General features: G+C 41.1%; 1 protein-coding gene across 1 annotated transcript in view; it reads right to left on the bottom strand.

Annotated features, from left to right (window-relative positions):
• Positions 1-26,632, bottom strand: part of LOC145415408 (UDP-glucosyltransferase 2-like) — a 131,718-nt gene that overhangs the window by 20,692 nt on the left and 84,394 nt on the right. The window contains exons 8-9 of the mRNA XM_080284691.1: positions 25,868-26,014; positions 9,506-9,635 (exon numbers count right to left, since the gene is read on the bottom strand). Coding sequence (XP_080140817.1) covers positions 9,506-9,635; positions 25,868-26,014 — 277 coding nt within the window. The remainder of the gene's footprint in view (positions 1-9,505; positions 9,636-25,867; positions 26,015-26,632) is intronic.

Below are 26,632 nucleotides of genomic sequence, written 5' to 3' on the forward strand. Positions count from 1 at the left end.
TGCATATATATATATATATATATATATATATATATATGTATATATATATATATATATATGGTTGGAGCTGCCACAGTTTGAAAACCACCTCGTTCTGGACAGCTTTGGAGAGTTAGAGAACCTTTTCATACCTCTGCTTATAAAGTGAGTGCTGTTGTTATTCTTAATGATCTGTGTGTGTGTGTGGATAAACTACATTACTCAAGTAATTTTTACTGGTTTCAACGAAACATGGTACAAAGGTTGAGGGTCTGTCAGTGAGACAATAAGTACCTTTAATCAAAAGTCAAGGTCACAGGACTTGGTTAATCAACTTGAAACATATCCAATAACGATCAAACTTGAGGGAAGTGTGAAGGATAAGGCAAAAATTATTTTGAGAAGTCATTCAAAGGTTAAGGTGGTAGGGAAATATTAAAGTTCAACCCACATGTGGAACTGCTTACGAAATAACTGATCAATTTTAAACAATGATTAACTCTTTAACCACGGGCTTGATTTGCTTTTTATTGCGGCACCCGCGGGCATATTCGCGCTCCGACAGACTCTCTAAAAATATTTGCCAAAAATCAGTTATTAGTCCTAGAATATTAAAATCACATATGCTTATGGCACATACCTTCAGCTTTCTCTTGGGGTGTTTGTTGAGCCTTTGTCGAGTACCGTAGGACTTGTGGAGACCTCTGAAGTTGGGTAACGAAGTCTCCACTTTACACTTCCCGACAACCCGTAATATGATTACCACAGCCTGATATTTTCACTAGAAACACTATTCTATGATTCTCAAATAGTGTGGAATCCATATTCCATAAACAAAAACACTGTGAAAGCAATGAAAATTACGATGGCGTATGACCTTCCCACTTGCGCTAGTTCGCTGCTGGTGTTGTCATTTATTATTCATAAAAACACTCACAGTTTATATTTCTAATACTATATAACATATATATCTACAGTCTTTATCCATAAGTTTCCTTCAGTAACAGTAGTTTATTGTCACTGTAGGCATTCAATTTCTTTCAATAAAATACGTAGCATTCACTTTCTTGTCCTGTATTCTAGCATTGAGAGTGAATGTCACTTTCACCATCACTGTCATAACTCATAGTATTCATACATGCTAGAGTGAAACTTTCACTTTCATTACTCCTAGTATATATACTCGTATTCTTATAATACTACTCATTTACATTTCTATTTACGTTCTCTATTTTATTTACATTATTTACATTTCTATGTTATTTACTCTGTGTTATGCACTGTCACTTGAAGTAACTTATAAAACTATTTTCCACTGTTCACTTATATTTACATTCATTGCTTTACTTGCTGTTTACACATTATTTACAATTCCACTTGCACTGTTTTACTCAACAGAAAGATCGTAGTCACTCTTTTTCAATTGTCAGCCCTTTACCTCTTTCCACACGAGGTTTAGTAGGGGGTAAAGATCACAGGGCCCTTTGCATGGGGCTAAAAAGTGGCTGAAGTTAGCCGGAGCAAACAGACGTACCTTCACCTTGGAAGATGACAGTGAACTGATAGGGTTGGGCCGGGGTGGCCTACCTAGTGAAATGCATTACTGCTAACATCAGCCTCTTGACAGCTGCTAATATATAGCAGTGAAATGATTGGCAGGAAATCTAGACAATACATTATAAATTAGGTAGTTCCAGGTGAATGTAAATATCACTTAGGATTCTCCCTTCCCTCCTTATATATATTTTTAGTACAAGAATAGATTATACGGCATATTTCAAGGGGAAATAAACAGCGAAAATTAGCGAACGAGTGCACGTGAGGTGTTGTCAGGTGATAATTAGCCAATTCCAGGTGTATGACACTCTCACTTACCTTATTTCTTTTTGGTATATATTATTTGGTATAAGAATAGGGCATAGAGCTTATTTCAATGGATGAAATCAGTGGAAAATTCCAGGGAAGATTTACTTAGCGTAGCACAGCCGGTCAGGCGAGAGGAGAGGGTAATGGAGGGAAGGTAGGGAGGGGAGTCAAGGACGGGGAGAAATGGCTAAATTGTCAACAATGGATGGGAGTACAGATGAGATTAGGAGTGCTAACTAGTGTTGGACATTGGCAGTACTGATAGATGATACAAGCTACCACTTGAATGCCTGGGGGAATTCAAAATAACACAGAATCGCAAAAGTGATGCCTCACGGTATGATCCCTTGCTCCCAAGCGTCACAAAAGTGACGCCCCGCGGTTAAGGGGTTAACCAAAATTGGTGGACTGTGAGAGTCAGGATAGGTTGAAACCTAATGTATCTGAGAGCAATATCAAAGGTCAAGGTCACAAGTCAGGGTTAACTTAAACAATTTTTATTCGATTTGGACCATATTCTGTGGAAGGGTTAGGGAGAAAGTACTATGAAGCTAAAAGAATTATATTTTGAAAACTGCCAGACAAAAGTCCTGGTCACAGGGAAAGCTCAAACTCCAAGGTTACAGGGCAATGTCAACCCAGTTTTGCTGTGATCCAAACTTGTAAATAAGTTATGGATCAGGCAAGAATGAAGAGATTAAATCTGGTGAACAATCAGTGCCGCGTCCCGTTGACGTATATATATGTCCACACGTTTTGTCACTGTCAGTCCCATTGACATATATAAACGTGCATCAGTTGCAAGGTCCCTAATTCGCCCAACTTTCAATTTTTGTGTGTGATTTTTGGTACGTATACACAGGACACCTTCCTATATAAGAAGCCGGACAGGGACAATGTCTTACCCAGCATAACCTCCCCCCCCTCCCACGAATGCCAGTGACCTAGCCAGTAAAAACATGTCGTGCCACGGTACGAAGTTCAGGGCCAAAGTGATTCCCCAAGCGATGACAATGTATTTACATAGCATTAGTGGAAGAAACAGTCAGAAATGATGATCAGGTAATGTCACCAAAAATGGTTAGGTATGTTGTGTTGGGTGAGTGAATGCTTTCTAGTTAAACTAAGTGGTGCCCATAACTTCTCATTACATGCACGAAAGTCAGAGAATTTTCTCATCGTAATGGATGGTAGCACAATCTAATAGAAAAGTCTAACAAGCCAACCTTCAATCATCACTGTGTTGGAATATTTTGGAAACAAAAATGCAACTATTTTTTGATATATAGTAAGTCGTTAACACATGTGGTACGATTCTGTTAGTAGATAAGAAGCACCACTTAAGAAATTATGGGCAGCACTTACTTTAATGACGATCAGAAGTGTCAATGTTTGTGGTTTTTAATACAGTAATAACCACAGAGAACAGGTCATGGGCTCACTACCCAAAGACCACATTATATTAAGACAGTGGTTTCCCTAACAGACATTCAGCATCATACTTTTTGCATAAACGTTGTACAAAATAACAGTATCACCTTCATCATCATTACTTGATAATACTTTTCTGACTACCAACAGGCAATCCTGTATAAGTTACGAATTACCTCAAGATGGCTGGGGTTTTCCAGTAATATTATCGATCACCCAATAATGAGTCTACTAAGTAAAATTGTACTAGTAATGAGCAAAAAAAAAAAAAATAATAATAGACATCATCGTACTTGAGGGTGAGAAGTTCTAACACATGTTCAAAGAACAAATAGGTCCAACCTCCATCAATCAGAGGCTGGGATTCTAGGTGCAGAAAAGAACGAAAACTGAGCAACAATGAGGAGCATCATGTTACCTCAAAGAAACGTGTGTGGAAAATGTGTGTGTGTGGGGGGGAGGTAGGCCTTTGTGCTGGTGTCGGAGGGAAGGGGGATGAGTGGATGTGGAAGGAGGTTGGTCAGAGCTGGATGTAGCACTCTGGAAATCGGTGGCATGATTCTTTCTGGATTTACAAATATGAACTCTTGATAACTCATTGTCAAACAACCGCAATTTATCACCATTTCCCTCTTTTCATCGAAATTATTCCATGAAAGCATTTATGTAAGATACTTAACACATATATTATGTAAGATACTTAACACATATATTTGGCTGTCATACTTCGTTCACACTAAATATTCATTGATCTGCCTAAAGAACGGGGGCATATGCCCCCCATGCCTCTCCCTTCCCAGAATCCGTGCCTGGTGTGTGTGTGTGTGTGTGTGTGTGTGTGTGTGTGTGTATGCGCGTGTTCGAGGGTGCCTGCGTGCGTATGTGCGCGCGTGTGCATGTGTGCACATGTATGTGTGCTTGAGTGCATAAACTCACACTCATTGGAAAGCTACTGGGCCGATTGCCTTCATAAAGTAGGACATTAGGCAAACATCCAGCTAATGAATATGTCCTCCAAACTTTTGAGCTTAAGCCTTCTGAAATTCATATGTGCACGACTATGGTAACCCATGAACTTGTATGTGACAGAGATGTGATAAAGGAAAGGAGTGATCAAGAACTGTCATTTCCCTCATCAATGCATATGTGACAGAGATATGGCCAAATTAGCATGTGATTTAGCACTGACACATCCCTTCACCCATGCGTATGTGGCAGAGAAGTGGTCAGGCTAGCTGTAGCTCTAGCTGTGAGACATCCTCAAAATACTACTTTCCTAATACTTTCTCTATATTCATTTCAAAGCCAAAGGAGGATGTTGTGTATGTGTACAGAATGACCTATCTTGCTCTCATGTTCCTGAACTTGTTTCTTCTGATTTCTCTACTCTCTGGCTTAGGCTTTCCTGTCGTACTCTGACTAAATATATATGCGCTGTCTTACTTCTACGATGGAACACATTCTATCCATTTCTCCTTTCTCTGAAATCTCCATTCTAGGAAATTTCAATGTTCACCACTACCTTTGGCTCTCCTCTCCTTTCACTGATCCACCTGGTGAACAAGCCTACATCTTTTCTATCCTTAATGACCTACAGCAGCTTGTACAGCACCCTACCTGTATCCTTGACCGCCTTAGAAAGAGCTCCAACATACTTGACATCTTCCTTACAACTAATCCTGCTCCTTACAGTTAATCTTATCTCTCTGTTGGGCTTCTCCAATCATAACCTAATTACCTTAACCTGTCCTATCGCCCCAGTATGGCCTGTGGACCCTCCAAAGAACGTCGTCTGTGGCACTTTGGAGCTGCGGATTGAGAGGCCGTCAGGCAATGCTTCTTTGGTTTTCCCTGGAATGATTATTGCTTCCATAGCCAGTAGCCATCTGAATGTGCCTTGCACATTACGGAGATTATTCTCTTGGGCATGGAAGCATACATTCCTTTCTCATATCCTTTGACTAATGCAAGAAAGCCTTGGTTTAATCACTCTTGTTCTAATGCTGTCCACAACAAGGAGAGGGCCTATAAAAGGTACCAGAGCCAACCCACCCCTGAATCACATCTTTTATATGTTCCTGCCTAGAATCGTGCTAAGTCTGTTCCTCGCTCTGCTAAAAATAATTTCATCCATACTAACCCTTTCCCGTGAAGGGAGGAACGTAAATTCTGGCTGTGCGCGTAACTCTCACTTGAGAGCTTTCTCAACAGTCGCGTAGAGACATTTTACTTCCAACTCTCATAGGAAAGTTACTATTCATCATAGAAAGGCCACTTTGGTTTCATTTTGAAGTTGAAGAGTTTTGCTCTGTCATACATTGTCCAGAAATACAATATATACAAAATAGAATGCAAAATAAGTGAGTAGAAGATAGATGACGTGCTAAAGTTTTACACTGTTCCTTGAAAAAATTATTCGCCCCCTCCAAAAAAAAACTATTCAATAAGTAATAATATTTTTTTGTATCAGTACATAGCAGAATAAATTTCCTTTCTAATAATGCATTATTTAAATAATAACGCCGCATATATACACAAGAAAAAGGAGCATAAGTGTTCGGCAGGAGGTCAAGAGGTGTACATCCTATCTGTGAGGAACCTCACTCCATATTGAGCCGAGCAGACCAAGTGAGCATGCACGCACCAGCTGTGGCATGCTTAGTTCCGCCCACTTTAGCCAGTCATCCAACAAAAATGACGACTTCCTAAATATTTTTTTGGAGATTACATCGGATGACAGGCAAAGTCGTCATACTGATGTTAGAGGTTGACAAACGCATGACAACCCAGGTCGTCATTGGTAAGTCTAAGGGCTAAATGCTCTCAACTCTCCAACTCGAAATCTTCCTGCTCCTTCTTGCACCTTGCCAAAAACCTTTCTAACAACTTTACTTTATCATCCTTCACTCCTTTCTACTCGGATGGCTCTGTAGCTATTTCTTCTACTGATAAGACAGATCTCTTCACTCAGACTTTCTCCTCCAGTTTCACCTTAGACGATTCCGGTGCTGTTCCTCCATCACTTCCCCCCTCTGGCTTCCTCATGGCTGATATTAAAACTTCTTCAGCTGATGTATTTTTTGCCATCACTGGCCTCAATACTGACAAGGCATATGGGCCTGGTGGAGTCCCTCCTGTTGTCCTCAAGAACTGTGCTTCTGTGCTTACACCCTGCCTAGGTAAACTCTTTCATCTTTGTCTTTCAACTTGTATCTTTCCTTCATGCTGGAAGTTTGCTGTCATTCAGCCAGTCCCAAAGAAGAGTGACCATTCTCTACCCTCTAATTATCGTCCAATTGCTTTTACATCCTGTGTCTAAAAAGTTGTCGAGTCTATTCTTAACAGAAAAATTTTAAAACATCTTTCCTATTACAACCTTCTTTCTGATTGTCAGGTTGGGTTCCGTCAGGGACACTCCACTGGCGATCTTCTCACCAACCCTTCGGACTCCTGGTCATCCTCCTTTCGGGACTTTGGCGACAGCATTGCCATTGCAGTTGACATCTCAAAGGCTTACGATCGAGTCTGGCATAAATCTTTAATTTCCAAACTGCCCTCTTACGGTTTCTATCTTTCTATCTATGCCTTCATCCATAGCTTCATTTCTGGTCGTTCTATAGCTGCTGTTGTAGACGGCCATCGTTCACAAGATCTATCAATAGTGGTGTTCCTTAGTGCTCTGTCCTATCACCAACTCTCTTCCTTATATTCATCAGTGATCTAAGCTGTACATCTAATGCTATCCACTCGTACACTGATGATTCCACTCTTCACCTTTCCATTCTGTTTCCGCAACGTCCATCTCAGCAATTCCTTCAACAAACAAGTTATAAGGCTGTGGCACACCTAATGTCTGACTTGGTTCATATCTCTGACTGGGGTAAGAATAGTCTTGTTGTTTTTAATGCATCAAAGACTCAGTGGTTACAACTATGAACCCATCAAAATCTTCCACAGGAGTACCCACTAATGCTTAATAATATTCAGCTCAATCCTACATCACCCTTGAACATGCTTGGGGTTTCATTAACACGGGACCTATCTTGGAAAGATCATATTGCATCTCTTGTAAAATCTGCTTCCAAGAGATTAGGTGTGCTAAGCTGACTCCGTACCTCCTTTACCCCTGCACAGTTGTTGACTTTATACACGGGTTTTATTCGCCCCTATTTAGAGTACAACTCTCATGTGTGGGGAGGCTCCCCACATACAGCTTTTCTCAATAATGTGGAGTCAAAGTCTGTTCGTCTCATCAACTCTCCTCCTCTTACTGGCTCCCTTCAACCTCTGTCTCTTCGTTGCACTGATGCCTCTATCTCTTTTCTATCGCTGCTTCCATGGTCACTGTTCCTCTGAACTGTCTGCTTGCATCCCTCCACCTCTACAACAGGCACATAGCACCTGTCTAGCAACAAACTCTCATCCCTTTTCTATCCAACTCTGTAATGGAAGAGTTGACCGTTACTCCCAGTCCTTCATTTCTGCAACTGGTCAACTCTGGAACTGTTTCCCTTTGTCTGTATTTCCTACTTCCTATGATCTCCAGTCTTTCAAATGCAGTGTGTCCAGGCATCTCGAAATATATGGATCTTGAATTGGGCCCTCTTTTGTATTATTTTTGTTTTTTTCTTAGAAGGAACGTTTTGCGGGCTAAACCTTTGGTTCCTTCTTCCTCGCATAAAAAAAAAAAAAATAGAAATTTGGCCAGGCCAACGTTCCCTTTACCACTGATCCACCTCCTCAACCCATGCATATGTGGTAGAGACGTGGCCAGGCTAGGTTTTCTCTTTGGCACTGGCACGTCTCAACCCATACATATGTGCTTGAGACGTGGCCATGCTAAGGTTCGTTTTGGCACTGACACATCCCAACTCATGCATATGTTGTAGCGACGTGGCCAGGCTGGCGTTCGCTTTGGCAGTGACAGATCTTCAGCCTTGCATATGTTGTAGACATGTGGACAAGCTAGCTTTCACTCTGGCACTGACACAACTCTTCACTCACATATATGTGGTAAGCTTCAGAGGAATAATTATTGATATGGATACTAAACTGAGCATACAAACTCAGCCTTTGAGCTTCAAGTTTTGGGATCACAGTCCACGATGGAGATTGCAACATCCGAATTCAGTGATATATCTACAGTTATCGGACATTAAGATTACAATATATCGTGAAGAACATAATCAATAAAATTCGGGAATTGAGATGATAAGGGGAATATTTGCATTAGAATGCATCTCGGACATTGATACGTAACCAGGGGCGTACTTAGAGATTTGTGGGCCTGGGGGCTAGGTTCTTTGCGGGGCCCCCTCCTGGAGGGGGGCCCCCAAAGAACCTAACCCCCCTAATTCCCAAAACTTGTCTAATATCTCAGTCGGGATTGTCGAGATGATAAATATATACTGTAAAGTGGGGAAAGTGCGCACCTTTTTTTTGAGGTTTTTTACCCATGGGAAGAGTTGTAGGAGGAAACTGAAAGAAGTGAGACATGTTTTTAATGTTTATTAATAGAGCAACCTTTGGCACATATTGAAATGTTTCTGGAATTATTCATGTGGTAGGTAGTGAAAAAAAATATATGGTTGAGCATTTACCCCAGGGTTGGGGGTAAGTGTGCAACATGTTTTTTTCTCAAATTTTAGCACACTTAAGCATATTTGAACAATCCTATTCATACCTTAAATGCATTATTTGTGTTGTATGTGTATTATGTACCACCTCATTGGCCATACAGATGTAAAAAAGTACACACACAAGCAAAAAAGATGAAAGAAAACATAAGAAAACGTAAAGCATTTATTAACGCATGACCATGCTAATCATTTCTGAAGCAATAAAGCAAAGTTTGTTTTTAATAAAGGATGGCTCAGGTAAACACAACAATGGGAGTTACATTAGTAGACCAAATGTCCTGATTTTGTGGCTTTATAAAGTATGAAAATTCACTCCTGACACTTTGTAATCACGTTTGAAATACTTCGCTCACACTTCTCCACTTACTTCCTTCCCTAGCACTTTTCCAACAAAATGATAGTCTGAATTAGCTTTTTTGCCAGTAAACTTCACAATAACATACAACCCCTCCTTTATTTCCTTGGTCTTATTCTCTTTCTCAACTCCTCCCGCTTCTCTTCCCTCCTTCTCTTTTCCTTTCTCTTCTCGATCCTCCTCTTCTCTTTCTTCTGCTTCTGATTCCTTCCCTGAACTTTCCTCATCATTATACTCTAGAAGAATCTCTGGCATGTCCACATCACTTGATGAAAGCTGCTCTTCCGGGATACTGTCCGAGTCGGCTTCAGATACTCTCAGCTTCTTTTTGGCACCAGTTTTCTTGGTTTGCTGGCCAGAGGGACCTGCACCAATATGCAGGGATGTGTAGAAGTCGTGAAACCCTCTTGACGGGTTCTCCTGCTTTTACATGCCTCATAGGCTCAGACAGATCCTTTGGGGAGTAACGGCGCTCCTGCTTGGGGTCTGTTTTTCTCACGTATGGTTGCACCATCTGTAAAAACATGAGAAATAAATTGCATTGACAGATAGATATTATAGTATTTGGATTGTTTCTGTTTTGTTATGCTCTAAAGATTGAAAATATAGGCTATAAGGCATGAACCAAGTCATTTAGATAGCAATTTGTAGGCAATACCAGCATGTGCGCGATTACCCCATGAAAATTTGCGCAGTTACCCCACCATTCATTAATGACTCACTATTCACTAATGCTTAGACCTAGCAACTTATAATTTTAGCATAATCTACCTAAGGATATACACAATTAATGAGCCTAAATAGAGTACCCTAGGAATATTTATTGTTAGGTACCTTACCCTTAGTGTTCCAATGCAGTGCTTCGTCCAAAATTTCCGTCAATGCTCCGTCCTCCCTGTATAAAGCCGTGGTGGTCACTGTTCTTGATAAAATGGTTGGGTAACACTTGTTAAAGTTGAACCAATGACTCTGCTTCATATTCAAACTTTGAAAAATTAAGAAAATCAAAAATCAAAACCTATTTATGACCATTTTAAGAAATAACGTACTTAAGTGCGCACTTACCTCGTTGGGTGCGCACTTGCCCCACCTTATGGTATATTTTTAAATATTAATAAAAAAAGCTTATAAATTTTTACGGCTTTTGGGGGCCCCCCCTCAATTCCTCAATTGGGGGCCCGGGGGCAGTTTCAAACAGCCTCCCCCCCCGGCCCCCTCTCAGGTACGCCACTGTCCGTAACCTAGCTACGGTAAAAATTATTCTTGTACTAGATAATGATTATGGCGCCAAGAGAGAAATGTTAAAATTTCGTGTAAGATTTTAAGGGGATGCATTATCTAAGACTTACTGCACAAAAACGTAACATTGATGTAGTTACATATTTCAGTGCAATATTATTTTTCTGGAAAAACAAAATATTTAGCCATAAACGGATGACAAAAAATCAATAAATGAACGAACGATAATCAGAAATACATATTCTGTGAAAGTGTCACGAGGCACGTAATGCAGTACTTCTGCAGATGTTATCTGAAACTCTTAGCCTAATAGAAATATAACTTTCATCTTTATTTTATCAGTAAACTGTTATTTTAGTTATAACAGTATCATTCCCACGGTAATATATTTTATCCAGCAATACGTCATAAATCGGAAGTAGATTAGGCTTCAAAGAAAATTTTTCTTCTGACGAGGTCATTGAGATCACAGTTGTTTTTCAAAACTTCGTTAAAACAGTGAAACCATAATAATGTCAAAGAGGTGTTACTGTTTTACCATGTTGTTGAAGCTTACCTCAGAATTACACATCATGAAGACATGCCGCCTTTAAAATTAAAGAACCCTCATATGAATGACACTTTTTTTTTTTTTAGCCTTAAGATGTGTATAATGTGGGGGTCATACAAGATTAATTATTGGTCATTCTCGGACGTGTACCGACAGAGAAACACCAAGTCAGTTATGTGACATTAAATCTTTAAACGTAACGTCACAGTTTAGGTTACGGGGTGAAAGTTATAAAAATCACTTCAATGGAATGTTTTGAATTGTGTTGGGGAATAGTTGGAAATCACTTGCAGATACGACATCGTAACTGTTTTGTGCATCCATTCATCATGTTTTAATGTGAATGATAGATGCTACATAACAGAAGTGTTCAACATTAGATTATCTACTGAGGTCAAAGGATTTGCCGCTTGCACTGTGGTGTGATTATATAATATCTATCTGTCTATATACCTAGGCTGCTTCCCCCAAGGAAAGTGAGGTAGCCAAGACAGGACGACACACTCCCCATTTACTCATCCATTTAACACATTCATTCGCATCTTAGCCCCAAAGGGGAGAACGGACAGATCCTCACCACACCACACTGCACAAGGGTCAACTGCGCAATGCAATCAGTGACATCCGCAGCAGGGCCCGACAGTAGAGCTGGTTTACCCCTGCCACATCATAACAGACTCATCCCCTTACCCGCACCTGACCTGAAATAGCTGATCAGACCAAATGCAGGAGAATATCCCCTCAGGGCTGCGTCATCACTTATTCATTCACAATTTCTCTCCACCCATTTCTGTCACGCACAGCCACTCTTCCTTGCTCAACAGACATCCCTCTCGCATCCAGCGCTCTCTTCACACTGTCCATCCATCCTATTTGTGGTCTTCCTCTCAGCCTTACATCTCTCACATCAGATCTAGTTATCTTTTTCACCAATTGCTCATTATCCATTCTCTCCGTATGCCCAAACCATCGCAACACCCTCTGCTCAACTCTACCAGCCATCTCCCGAACACACTCCAGTTCTCCTTTACACTTCATCATTCCGCACTCGATCCATACGCGTTACTCCACACATACTCCTCAGACACCTCATCTCCATTACATTCAAACTTTTCCTCTCTGCTACACCCATATTCCATGTTTCAGCCCCATACAATGCAGTCGGTACCACAACACCCTCATACAGCCTTCTCTTTACATCCATTCTAAGCGAACGACATCTAAGCACTTTTTTCATTCCTACCAGCACCTTTCCTACTTCGTTTATTCTAAACTTCACTTCTGCATCTATTCTTCCATCCACAGCAACATGTGACCCTAGATATTTAAAACACTCTACCTCCTCAAGCAACTCACCATTCAAAATTATATTCATCCCCCTACCATCTACCAACCTCGTACACTTCGTCACTTTACTCTTATTCTCATTTACTTTTAATTTCCTCCTTTCACACACCCTTCCAAACTCCTCTACCAACTGTCTCAATCTCTCCTCTGTATCAGCCACCAGTGCAGTATCATCTGCAAACAGCAGCTGCTTCAGATTCCACTCTCCACCATCAACATTCACCAGACTCAGACCTCCACCTAAAACTCTTGCATTCACCTCCCTTACAACACCATCCATGTAAATATTAAACAACCAAGGCGACATCACACATCCCTGTCGCAGCCCCACTCTCACAGGAAACCAATCACTCACAGCATTTCCCACTCTTACACACGCTCTACTATTTACATAAAAACTTTTCACCCCTTTTAATAACCTACCATCAAGTCCATACAATCTTAAAGCAATCCACAAAGCCTCCCTATCAATTCTATCATACGCTTTCTCTAAATCCATAAATGCCCAAAAGACATCCTTGCCTTTCGCTAAATACTTTTCACACACTTGTCTCACTGCAAACACCTGATCCACGCATCCCCTCCCTCTCCTAAAGCCACACTGCTCATCACCAATCACTCCCTCTGTACCCTCTCTAACTCTCATAATTAACACTCTACCATACACCTTACTTACAACACTCAACAGACTTATACCCCTAAAGCTAGTACATTCATACTTATCACCCTTGTCTTTATGCAACGGGATCACACAAGCACTTGCCCAGTCAACTGGCACCAAACCTTTCACAAAGCACACATTCAACAATCTTACTAGCCAGTCAACAATAGTCACTTCACCACCCTTCAGGCATTCCACAGCACACCCATCCATACCTGCAGCTTTCCCTGTTTTCATCTCCTTTACTGCCTTCTGCACTTCCTCCTTCGTGATCAAAGAATCATTCACCTCTCCCAACACATTTATTCCTTGCACCCTTCCATCCGCCACAAGCTCAGCCACCCTTTCCTCCTCTACATTTAACAATCTTTCAAATACTCTGCCCATCTCTTCCTTACTGCATCCATCTCAATTAACATCCCTCCATCCTCTGCTTTTACTCGTTCTTCCTTTCCAGACTCTCCCTTTCGCACCCTTTTCACCTCCTTCCAAAACATTTTCTTATTCTGTTGAAAATTCTCTGTCAGCCGCCTACCCCACCTCTCATCTGCTGCCACTTTAGCATCATGCACAGCCCTTCTCACCTTATTCCTCTTTTCCTTATACCTCTCATATGACACCTCATCCTTCCTCTGCAGCCACATTTGATATGCATGTCTCTTCTCAGCCACAGCCATACTTACTTCCTCGCACCACCATTCACTTCCTTTTCTTACACCACCACCCACACGTCTCACACCACACACCTCTTCTGCATGCCCCACCACAGCACTCTTAAATAACTGCCATTCCTCCTCCACACTGCCATTTTCCCGATCTTTCACTGCGTTCCACTCATCTTTCAATTTCTCCTGATACTCCATCTTTTTCTCTCTTTTATCCAACTCACTCACTTTCAAAACCTCCCTGCCACACCTAACTCTCCTAGCTCTCACCCATCTCTTACCTACTCTTAACTTTCCCTCCACCAGGTAGTGGTCAGACATACCTCCACCCTCCCCTCTCAGAACTCTCACATCCAACAGTCTTCCTATTACATTCCTAGACACAACTACATAGTCCATCAAAGCTCTATCAACAACCCTTCCACCCTCCTGTCTCACCCATGTATACTTATAAATATCTTTCTTCTCAAACAGCGTATTTCCAATCACCATCTCTCGCTCAACACACATCGCTATCATTCGCTCTCCATTTTCATTTCTTCCAGGCACACCATGCATACCAACTACGCCTTCAACTGCTACATTTCCCACTCTAGCATTCAGATCTCCCATCATTACCACATTCACATTCGCTCCAAAACTCTGCAGACACTCATCAACATCATTCCAGAAAGACTCCCTCTCTTCTTCATCCCTTTCACTACCAGGCCCATATGCACTCACAAACACCCACAACTCACGTTCAAATTTCACTTTCACCCACATCAGTCTCGATGACACCTCCTTCCATTCAATCACAAACTGCTGTACTTCCGGACTCACCAACAAGGCCACACCTTCTCTTGCCCTTCCTCTATCAACACCTGACAATCTTCCATTCACACTTCCAAACATAGACTCACCCTTCCCTTTCATCTTCGTTTCACTCATAGCTAACACATCCAACTTTCTTCTCACAAACATTCTCCCAATCTCCTCCCTTTTAGCCTCAATCGTACTACATCCACGCACATTCATAGACCCAATATTCAGGGTACGGGGATAACTCCATCCCCCATCCCTTTCTCTGGCCTGTCTCTTTTTAGGAACTAAAAAACAGAGGAGGGGGTCCCTAGTCCCCTCACCCTGCCCCTTTTAGTCGCCTTACGACACGCAGGGAATACGGTGGCAGTATTCTTCCTAACACAACCTGGCCGCAGAGTACTAGTACCACCCCATAGTGCGGCCAGATTGTGTCCCCCCCGCCACAGGGGTGGACACAAATTTATGAAGAGTATTTCCGCACACGCCATAGCTACATTGGTTCATCACGAAGTGAAACTGAATTCGAGCTGGAGTTCACTCAGGCATACTATATCAAAGCCCAATTTGAATCACCTGAAGTTGTAAAGGTTACAGTGTTACCAGACGAAACGCGAAGGGGTTGAGCTGGCGAGGAATCATTTCTTTTATAAGTGACTGAACCTTCAGCTTCTGCCATCGCTGGCCTCTTTTACAACAAGGCATATGGGCTGATGGCGTACCTCCTATTGTCCTCAAGAACCGTGTTACCGTGTCGAAAGCTTGATTAGGTAAAATCTTTTGCCTTTGTTTGTCGACTTGTACCAGTCTCTCAGAAGGGTGACCATTCCCAGCCTTCTAACTATCGCAAAACTGCTTTAACATTCTGCAGTTATAAAATTTTCAGTCTATTCTTAACGAAAAAATGTTTAAACACCTTTCCTATCATAACCAACTTTCCGATCGGCAATATGGGATCTGCTAGGAAAACTCCACTAGCAGTCTTCTCACCCAGGGATGGATCAATGGCGGGGGGAGGATGAAGGATGCATCTCTCCACCGGCCAGAGAGAGAGAGAGAGACCTGGTGGATGCAGCTGAAAGTGTCACTTTTGTGGGGGGGAAATATATATATATATATATATATATATATATATATATATATATATATACACTATATATAATCCTGAAGAGACAGACGAATGGAAGTATGCAAAGTATGGTCCTACACTACTCTCCAAATTTAGCCCTAAACTCGCAGCTCGTCAGAGAGGTCGACATAATGTACCTGCTGATAATACGGATGAGCATTTTAGGCGAGCTGTGTGGTATCCCTACCTGGATATTGTGACTGAAGCTATTGAAGTCGCTTTACATCTCACTGCATTCTTGTCAGGAAAATGGTGGCATTCATTGCAGCACAGCTGCCACATTTTGAAATGAATGATGTAAAGAACAGCGTGCAGCTGTACAACACCGTGCTGGGTAATACAGATGTAGAAAAAATCAAGCTGCAATACATGCAGTGGAAGGAGTTCTGCTCTGCGGCATATCAAGATTCTTCTTATCATCATCTGCATTGTTCCTGTCACCATCTGCTCTGCTGAGAGAGCCTTCAGTGCTTTAAGGATTCTGTAGAATTACCTTAGTATCAGGACGAATGTTGAACGGCTAACAGGGTTGGCTTTAATGTATATTCATCTCGAAATTGAAATCAACATTTAGGAAGTGACTGACAGATTGTACTCTAAGAGTCTCTGAGATGTTAATTAATTGTTAGGTTGGGATACTTAAGTTATAAGACTCAGTTTGTGGTTTGTACTCTGATCTAGTAATTTAAGATTCCTAAATTTTGAAAATATATATGTTGTTCATCAGTTTATGTTGTTCATCAGCATTATCTCTAAAGTGGTGCTTCTTTCTGTAAAAAATATTAAATGCTGCACATGTTGCATATGCAGTATATAGCTGTTATATATTCAAATGAGTGAGTGCTGTTGTTATTCTTAATGATCTGTGTGTGTGTGTGTGTGGATAAACTACATTACTCAAGTAATTTTTACTGGTTTCAACGAAACATGGTACAAAGGTTGAGGGTCTGTCAGTGAGACAATAAGTACCTTTAATCAAAAGTCAAGGTCACAGGACTTGGTTAATCAATTTGAAACATATCCAATTACGATCAAACTTGAGGGAAGTGTGAAGGATAAGGCAAAAATTATTTTGAGAAGTCATTCAAAGGTTAAGGTGGTAGGGAAATATTAAAGTTCAACCCACATGTGGAACTGCTTACGAAATAACTGATCAATTTTAAACAATGATTAACTCTTTAACCACGGGCTTGATTTGCTTTTTATTGCGGCACCCGCGGGCATATTTGCGCTCCGACAGACTCTCTAAAAATATTTGCCAAAAATCAGTTATTAGTCCTAGAATATTAAAATCACATATGCTTATGGCACATACCTTCAGCTTTCTCTTGGGGTGTTTGTTGAGCCTTTGTCGAGTACCGTAGGACTTGTGGAGACCTCTGAAGTTGGGTAACGAAGTCTCCACTTTACACTTCCCGACAACCCGTAATATGATTACCACAGCCTGATATTTTCACTAGAAACACTATTCTATGATTCTCAAATAGTGTGGAATCCATATTCCATAAACAAAAACACTGTGAAAGCAATGAAAATTACGATGGCGTATGACCTTCCCACTTGCGCTAGTTCGCTGCTGGTGTTGTCATTTATTATTCATAAAAACACTCACAGTTTATATTTCTAATACTATATAACACTTATATATATCTACAGTCTTTATCCATAAGTTTCCTTCAGTAACAGTAGTTTATTGTCACTGTAGGCATTCAATTTCTTTCAATAAAATACGTAGCATTCACTTTCTTGTCCTGTATTCTAGCATTGAGAGTGAATGTCACTTTCACCATCACTGTCATAACTCATAGTATTCATACATGCTAGAGTGAAACTTTCACTTTCATTACTCCTAGTATATATACTCGTATTCTTATAATACTACTCATTTACATTTCTATTTACGTTCTCTATTTTATTTACATTATTTACATTTCTATGTTATTTACTCTGTGTTATGCACTGTCACTTGAAGTAACTTATAAAACTATTTTCCACTGTTCACTTATATTTACATTCATTGCTTTACTTGCTGTTTACACATTATTTACAATTCCACTTGCACTGTTTTACTCAACAGAAAGATCGTAGTCACTCTTTTTCAATTGTCAGCCCTTTACCTCTTTCCACACGAGGTTTAGTAGGGGGTAAAGATCACAGGGCCCTTTGCATGGGGCTAAAAAGTGGCTGAAGTTAGCCGGAGCAAACAGACGTACCTTCACCTTGGAAGATGACAGTGAACTGATAGGGTTGGGCCGGGGTGGCCTACATAGGGAAATGCATTACTGCCAACATCAGCCTCTTGACAGCTGCTAATATATAGCAGTGAAATGATTGGCAGGAAATCTAGACAATACATTATAAATTAGGTAGTTCCAGGTGAATGTAAATATCACTTAGGATTCTCCCTTCCCTCCTTATATATATTTTTAGTACAAGAATAGATTATACGGCATATTTCAAGGGGAAATAAACAGCGAAAATTAGCGAACGAGTGCACGTGAGGTGTTGTCAGGTGATAATTAGCCAATTCCAGGTGTATGACACTCTCACTTACCTTATTTCTTTTTGGTATATATTATTTGGTATAAGAATAGGGCATAGAGCTTATTTCAATGGATGAAATCAGTGGAAAATTCCAGGGAAGATTTACTTAGCGTAGCACAGCCGGTCAGGCGAGAGGAGAGGGTAATGGAGGGAAGGTAGGGAGGGGAGTCAAGGACGGGGAGAAATGGCTAAATTGTCAACAATGGATGGGAGTACAGATGAGATTAGGAGTGCTAACTAGTGTTGGACATTGGCAGTACTGATAGATGATACAAGCTACCACTTGAATGCCTGGGGGAATTCAAAATAACACAGAATCGCAAAAGTGATGCCTCGCGGTATGATCCCTTGCTCCCAAGCGTCACAAAAGTGACGCCCCGCGGTTAAGGGGTTAACCAAAATTGGTGGACTGTGAGAGTCAGGATAGGTTGAAACCTAATGTATCTGAGAGCAATATCAAAGGTCAAGGTCACAAATCAGGGTTAACTTAAACAATTTTTATTCGATTTGGACCATATTCTGTGGAAGGGTTAGGGAGAAAGTACTATGAAGCTAAAAGAATTATATTTTGAAAACTGCCAGACAAAAGTCCTGGTCACAGGGAAAGCTCAAACTCCAAGGTTACAGGGCAATGTCAACCCAGTTTTGCTGTGATCCAAACTTGTAAATAAGTTATGGATCAGGCAAGAATGAAGAGATTAAATCTGGTGAACAATCAGTGCCGCGTCCCGTTGACGTATATATATGTCCACACGTTTTGTCACTGTCAGTCCCATTGACATATATAAACGTGCATCAGTTGCAAGGTCCCTAATTCGCCCAACTTTCAATTTTTGTGTGTGATTTTTGGTACGTATACACAGGACACCTTCCTATATAAGAAGCCAGACAGGGACAATGTCTTACCCAGCATAACCTCCCCCCCCTCCCGCGAATGCCAGTGACCTAGCCAGTAAAAACATGTCGTGCCACGGTACGAAGTTCAGGGCCAAAGTGATTCCCCAAGCGATGACAATGTATTTACATAGCATTAGTGGAAGAAGCAGTCAGAAATGATGATCAGGTAATGTCACCAAAAATGGTTAGGTATGTTGTGTTGGGTGAGTGAATGCTTTCTAGTTAAACTAAGTGGTGCCCATAACTTCTCATTACATGCACCAAAGTCAGAGAATTTTCTCATCGTAATGGATGGTAGCACAATCTAATAGAAAAGTCTAACAAGCCAACCTTCAATCATCACTGTGTTGGAATATTTTGGAAACAAAAATGCAACTATTTTTTGATATATAGTAAGTCGTTAACACATGTGGTACGATTCTGTTAGTAGATAAGAAGCACCACTTAAGAAATTATGGGCAGCACTTACTTTAATGACGATCAGAAGTGTCAATGTTTGTGGTTTTTAATACAGTAATAACCACAGAGAACAGGTCATGGGCTCACTACCCAAAGACCACATTATATTAAGACAGTGGTTTCCCTAACAGACATTCAGCATCATACTTTTTGCATAAACGTTGTACAAAATAACAGTATCACCTTCATCATCATTACTTGATAATACTTTTCTGACTACCAACAGGCAATCCTGTATAAGTTACGAATTACCTCAAGTTGGCTGGGGTTTTCCAGTAATATTATCGATCACCCAATAATGAGTCTACTAAGTAAAATTGTACTAGTAATGAGCAAAAAAAAAAAAAATAATAATAGACATCATCGTACTTGAGGGTGAGAAGTTCTAACACATGTTCAAAGAACAAATAGGTCCAACCTCCATCAATCAGAGGCTGGGATTCTAGGTGCAGAAAAGAACGAAAACTGAGCAACAATGAGGAGCATCATGTTACCTCAAAGAAACGTGTGTGGAAAATGTGTGTGTGTGGGGGGGAGGTAGGCCTTTGTGCTGGTGTCGGAGGGAAGGGGGATGAGTGGATGTGGAAGGAGGTTGGTCAGAGCTGGATGTAGCACTCTGGAAATCGGTGGCATGATTCTTTCTGGATTTACAAATATGAACTCTTGATAACTCATTGTCAAACAACCGCAATTTATCACCATTTCCCTCTTTTCATCGAAATTATTCCATGAAAGCATTTATGTAAGATACTTAACACATATATTATGTAAGATACTTAACACATATATTTGGCTGTCATACTTCGTTCACACTAAATATTCATTGATCTGCCTAAAGAACGGGGGCATATGCCCCCATGCCTCTCCCTTCCCAGAATCCGTGCCTGGTGTGTGTGTGTGTGTGTGTGTGTGTGTGTGTGTGTGTGTGTGTGTGTGTGTGTATGTGTGTATGCGCGTGTTCGAGGGTGCCTGCGTGCGTACGTGCGCGCGTGTGCATGTGTGCACATGTATGTGTGCTTGAGTGCATAAACTCACACTCATTGGAAAGCTACTGGGCCGATTGCCTTCATAAAGTAGGACATTAGGCAAACATCCAGCTAATGAATATGTCCTCCAAACTTTTGAGCTTAAGCCTTCTGAAATTCATATGTGCACGACTATGGTAACCCATGAACTTGTATGTGACAGAGATGTGATAAAGGAAAGGAGTGATCAAGAACTGTCATTTCCCTCATCAATGCATATGTGACAGAGATATGGCCAAATTAGCATGTGATTTAGCACTGACACATCCCTTCACCCATGCGTATGTGGCAGAGAAGTGGTCAGGCTAGCTGTAGCTCTAGCTGTGAGACATCCTCAAAATACTACTTTCCTAATACTTTCTCTATATTCATTTCAAAGCCAAAGGAGGATGTTGTGTATGTGTACAGAATGACCTATCTTGCTCTCATGTTCCTGAACTTGTTTCTTCTGATTTCTCTACTCTCTGGCTTAGGCTTTCCTGTCGTACTCTGACTAAATATATATGCGCTGTCTTACTTCTACGATGGAACACATTCTATCCATTTCTCCTTTCTCTGAAATCTCCATTCTAGGAAATTTCAATGTTCACCACTACCTTTGGCTCTCCTCTCCTTTCACTGATCCACCTGGTGAACAAGCCTACATCTTTTCTATCCTTAATGACCTACAGGAGCTTGTACAGCACCCTACCCGTATCCTTGACCGCCTTAGAAAGAGCTCCAACATACTTGACATCTTCCTTACAACTAATCCTGCTCCTTACAGTTAATCTTATCTCTCTGTTGGGCTTCTCCAATCATAACCTAATTACCTTAACCTGTCCTATCGCCCCAGTATGGCCTGTGGACCCTCCAAAGAACGTCGTCTGTGGCACTTTGGAGCTGCGGATTGAGAGGCCGTCAGGCAATGCTTCTTTGGTTTTCCCTGGAATGATTATTGCTTCCATAGCCAGTAGCCATCTGAATGTGCCTTGCACATTACGGAGATTATTCTCTTGGGCATGGAAGCATACATTCCTTTCTCATATCCTTTGACTAATGCAAGAAAGCCTTGGTTTAATCACTCTTGTTCTAATGCTGTCCACAACAAGGAGAGGGCCTATAAAAGGTACCAGAGCCAACCCACCCCTGAATCACATCTTTTATATGTTCCTGCCTAGAATCGTGCTAAGTCTGTTCCTCGCTCTGCTAAAAATAATTTCATCCATACTAACCCTTTCCCGTGAAGGGAGGAACGTAAATTCTGGCTGTGCGTAACTCTCACTTGAGAGCTTTCTCAACAGTCGCGTAGAGACATTTTACTTCCAACTCTCATAGGAAAGTTACTATTCATCATAGAAAGGCCACTTTGGTTTCATTTTGAAGTTGAAGAGTTTTGCTCTGTCATACATTGTCCAGAAATACAATATATACAAAATAGAATGCAAAATAAGTGAGTAGAAGATAGATGACGTGCTAAAGTTTTACACTGTTCCTTGAAAAAATTATCTGCCCCCTCCAAAAAAAACTATTCAATAAGTAATAATATTTTTTTGTATCAGTACATAGCAGAATAAATTTCCTTTCTAATAATGCATTATTTAAATAATAACGCCGCATATATACACAAGAAAAAGGAGCATAAGTGTTCGGCAGGAGGTCAAGAGGTGTACATCCTATCTGTGAGGAACCTCACTCCATATTGAGCCGAGCAGACCAAGTGAGCATGCACGCACCAGTTGTGGCATGCTTAGTTCCGCCCACTTTAGCCAGTCATCCAACAAAAATGACGACTTCCTAAATATTTTTTTGGAGATTACATCGGATGACAGGCAAAGTCGTCATACTGATGTTAGAGGTTGACAAACGCATGACAACCCAGGTCGTCATTGGTAAGTCTAAGGGCTAAATGCTCTCAACTCTCCAACTCGAAATCTTCCTGCTCCTTCTTGCACCTTGCCAAAAACCTTTCTAACAACTTTACTTTATCATCCTTCACTCCTTTCTACTCGGATGGCTCTGTAGCTATTTCTTCTACTGATAAAACAGATCTCTTCACTCAGACTTTCTCCTCCAGTTTCACCTTAGACGATTCCGGTGCTGTTCCTCCATCACTTCCCCCCTCTGGCTTCCTCATGGCTGATATTAAAACTTCTTCAGCTGATGTATTTTTTGCCATCACTGGCCTCAATACTGACAAGGCATATGGGCCTGGTGGAGTCCCTCCTGTTGTCCTCAAGAACTGTGCTTCTGTGCTTACACCCTGCCTAGGTAAACTCTTTCATCTTTGTCTTTCAACTTGTATCTTTCCTTCATGCTGGAAGTTTGCTGTCATTCAGCCAGTCCCAAAGAAGAGTGACCATTCTCTACCCTCTAATTATCGTCCAATTGCTTTTACATCCTGTGTCTCAAAAGTTGTCGAGTCTATTCTTAACAGAAAAATTTTAAAACATCTTTCCTATTACAACCTTCTTTCTGATTGTCGGGTTGGGTTCCGTCAGGGACACTCCACTGGCGATCTTCTCACCAACCCTTCGGACTCCTGGTCATCCTCCTTTCGGGACTTTGGCGACAGCATTGCCATTGCAGTTGACATCTCAAAGGCTTACGATCGAGTCTGGCATAAATCTTTAATTTCCAAACTGCCCTCTTACGGTTTCTATCTTTCTATCTATGCCTTCATCCATAGCTTCATTTCTGGTCGTTTTATAGCTGCTGTTGTAGACGGCCATCGTTCACAAGATCTATCAATAGTGGTGTACCTTAGTGCTCTGTCCTATCACCAACTCTCTTCCTTATATTCATCAGTGATCTAAGCTGTACATCTAATGCTATCCACTCGTACACTGATGATTCCACTCTTCACCTTTCCATTCTGTTTCCGCAACGTCCATCTCAGCAATTCCTTCAACAAACAAGTTATAAAGCTGTGGCACACCTAATGTCTGACTTGGTTCATATCTCTGACTGGGGTAAGAATAGTCTTGTTGTTTTTAATGCATCAAAGACTCAGTGGTTACACCTATGAACCCATCAAAATCTTCCACAGGAGTACCCACTAATGCTTAATAATATTCAGCTCAATCCTACATCACCCTTGAACATGCTTGGGGTTTCATTAACACGGGACCTATCTTGGAAAGATCATATTGCATCTCTTGTAAAATCTGCTTCCAAGAGATTAGGTGTGCTAAGCTGACTACGTACCTCCTTTACCCCTGCACAGTTGTTGACTTTATACACGGGTTTTATTCGCCCCTATTTAGAGTACAACTCTCATGTGTGGGGAGGCTCCCCACATACAGCTTTTCTCAATAATGTGGAGTCAAAGTCTGTTCGTCTCATCAACTCTCCTCCTCTTACTGGCTCCCTTCAACCTCTGTCTCTTCGTTGCACTGATGCCTCTATCTCTTTTCTATCGCTGCTTCCATGGTCACTGTTCCTCTGAACTGTCTGCTTGCATCCCTCCACCTCTACAACAGGCACATAGCACCTGTCTAGCAACAAACTCTCATCCCTTTTCTATCCAACTCTGTAATGGAAGAGTTGACCGTTACTCCCAGTCCTTCATTTCTGCAACTGGTCAACTCTGGAACTGTTTCCCTTTGTCTGTATTTCCTACTTCCTATGATCTCCAGTCTTTCAAATGCAGTGTGTCCAGGCATCTCGAAATATATGGATCTTGATTTGGGCCCTCTTTTGTATTATTTTTGTTTTTTTCTTAGAAGGAACGTTTTGCGGGCTAAACCTTTGGTTCCTTCTTCCTCGCATAAAAAAAAAAAATAGAAATTTGGCCAGGCCAACGTTCCCTTTACCACTGATCCACCTCCTCAACCCATGCATATGTGGTAGAGACGTGGCCAGGCTAGGTTTTCTCTTTGGCACTGACACGTCTCAACCCATACATATGTGCTTGAGACGTGGCCATGCTAAGGTTCGTTTTGGCACTGACACATCCCAACTCATGCATATGTTGTAGCGACGTGGCCAGGCTGGCGTTCGCTTTGGCAGTGACAGATCTTCAGCCTTGCATATGTTGTAGACATGTGGACAAGCTAGCTTTCACTCTGGCACTGACACAACTCTTCACTCACATATATGTGGTAAGCTTCAGAGGAATAATTATTGATATGGATACTAAACTGAGCATACAAACTCAGCCTTTGAGCTTCAAGTTTTGGGATCACAGTCCACGATGGAGATTGCAACATCCGAATTCAGTGATATATCTACAGTTATCGGACATTAAGATTACAATATATCGTGAAGAACATAATCAATAAAATTCGGGAATTGAGATGATAAGGGGAATATTTGCATTAGAATGCATCTCGGACATTGATACGTAACCAGGGGCGTACTTAGAGATTTGTGGGCCTGGGGGCTAGGTTCTTTGTGGGGCCCCCTCCTGGAGGGGGGCCCCCAAAGAACCTAACCCCCCTAATTCCCAAAACTTGTCTAATATCTCAGTCGGGATTGTCGAGATGATAAATATATACTGTAAAGTGGGGAAAGTGCGCACCTTTTTTTGAGGTTTTTTACCCATGGGAAGAGTTGTAGGAGGAAACTGAAAGAAGTGAGACATGTTTTTAATGTTTATTAATAGAGCAACCTTTGGCACATATTGAAATGTTTCTGGAATTATTCATGTGGTAGGTAGTGAAAAAAAATATATGGTTGAGCATTTACCCCAGGGTTGGGGGTAAGTGTGCAACATGTTTTTTTCTCAAATTTTAGCACACTTAAGCATATTTGAACAATCCTATTCATACCTTAAATGCATTATTTGTGTTGTATGTGTATTATGTACCACCTCATTGGCCATACAGATGTAAAAAAGTACACACACAAGCAAAAAAGATGAAAGAAAACATAAGAAAACGTAGAGCATTTATTAACGCATGACCATGCTAATCATTTCTGAAGCAATAAAGCAAAGTTTGTTTTTAATAAAGGATGGCTCAGGTAAACACAACAATGGGAGTTACATCAGTAGACCAAATGTCCTGATTTTGTGGCTTTATAAAGTATGAAAATTCACTCCTGACACTTTGTAATCACGTTTGAAATACTTCGCTCACACTTCTCCACTTACTTCCTTCCCTAGCACTTTTCCAACAAAATGATAGTCTGAATTAGCTTTTTTGCCAGTAAACTTCACAATAACATACAACCCCTTCTTTATTTCCTTGGTCTTATTCTCTTTCTCAACTCCTCCCGCTTCTCTTCCCTCCTTCTCTTTTCCTTTCTCTTCTCGATCCTCCTCTTCTCTTTCTTCTGCTTCTGATTCCTTCCCTGAACTTTCCTCATCATTATACTCTAGAAGAATCTCTGGCATGTCCACATCACTTGATGAAAGCTGCTCTTCCGGGATACTGTCCGAGTCGGCTTCAGATACTCTCAGCTTCTTTTTGGCACCAGTTTTCTTGGTTTGCTGGCCAGAGGGACCTGCACCAATATGCAGGGATGTGTAGAAGTCGTGAAACCCTCTTGACGGGTTCTCCTGCTTTTACATGCCTGATAGGCTCAGACAGATCCTTTCGGGAGTAACGGCGCTCCTGCTTGGGGTCTGTTTTTCTCACGTATGGTCGCACCATCTGTAAAAACATGAGAAATAAATTGCATTGACAGATAGATATTATAGTATTTGGATTGTTTCTGTTTTGTTATGCTCTAAAGATTGAAAATGTAGGCTATAAGGCACGAACCAAGTCATTTAGATAGCAATTTGTAGGCAATACCAGCATGTGCGCGATTACCCCATGAAAATTTGCGCAGTTACCCCACCATTCATTAATGACTCACTATTCACTAATGCTTAGACCTAGCAACTTATAATTTTAGCATAATCTACCTAAGGATATACACAATTAATGAGCCTAAATAGAGTACCCTAGGAATATTTATTGTTAGGTACCTTACCCTTAGTGTTCCAATGTAGTGCTTCGTCCAAAATTTCCGTCAATGCTCCGTCCTCCCTGTATAAAGCCGTGGTGGTAACTGTTCTTGATAAAATGGTTGGGTAACACTTGTTAAAGTTGAACCAATGACTCTGCTTCGTATTCA

Source organism: Coenobita brevimanus, chromosome 102, assembly GCF_032717465.1.
Source record: "Coenobita brevimanus isolate Jiangsu-jjx chromosome 102, ASM3271746v2, whole genome shotgun sequence".
Taxonomy (NCBI): Eukaryota; Metazoa; Arthropoda; class Malacostraca; order Decapoda; family Coenobitidae; genus Coenobita; species Coenobita brevimanus.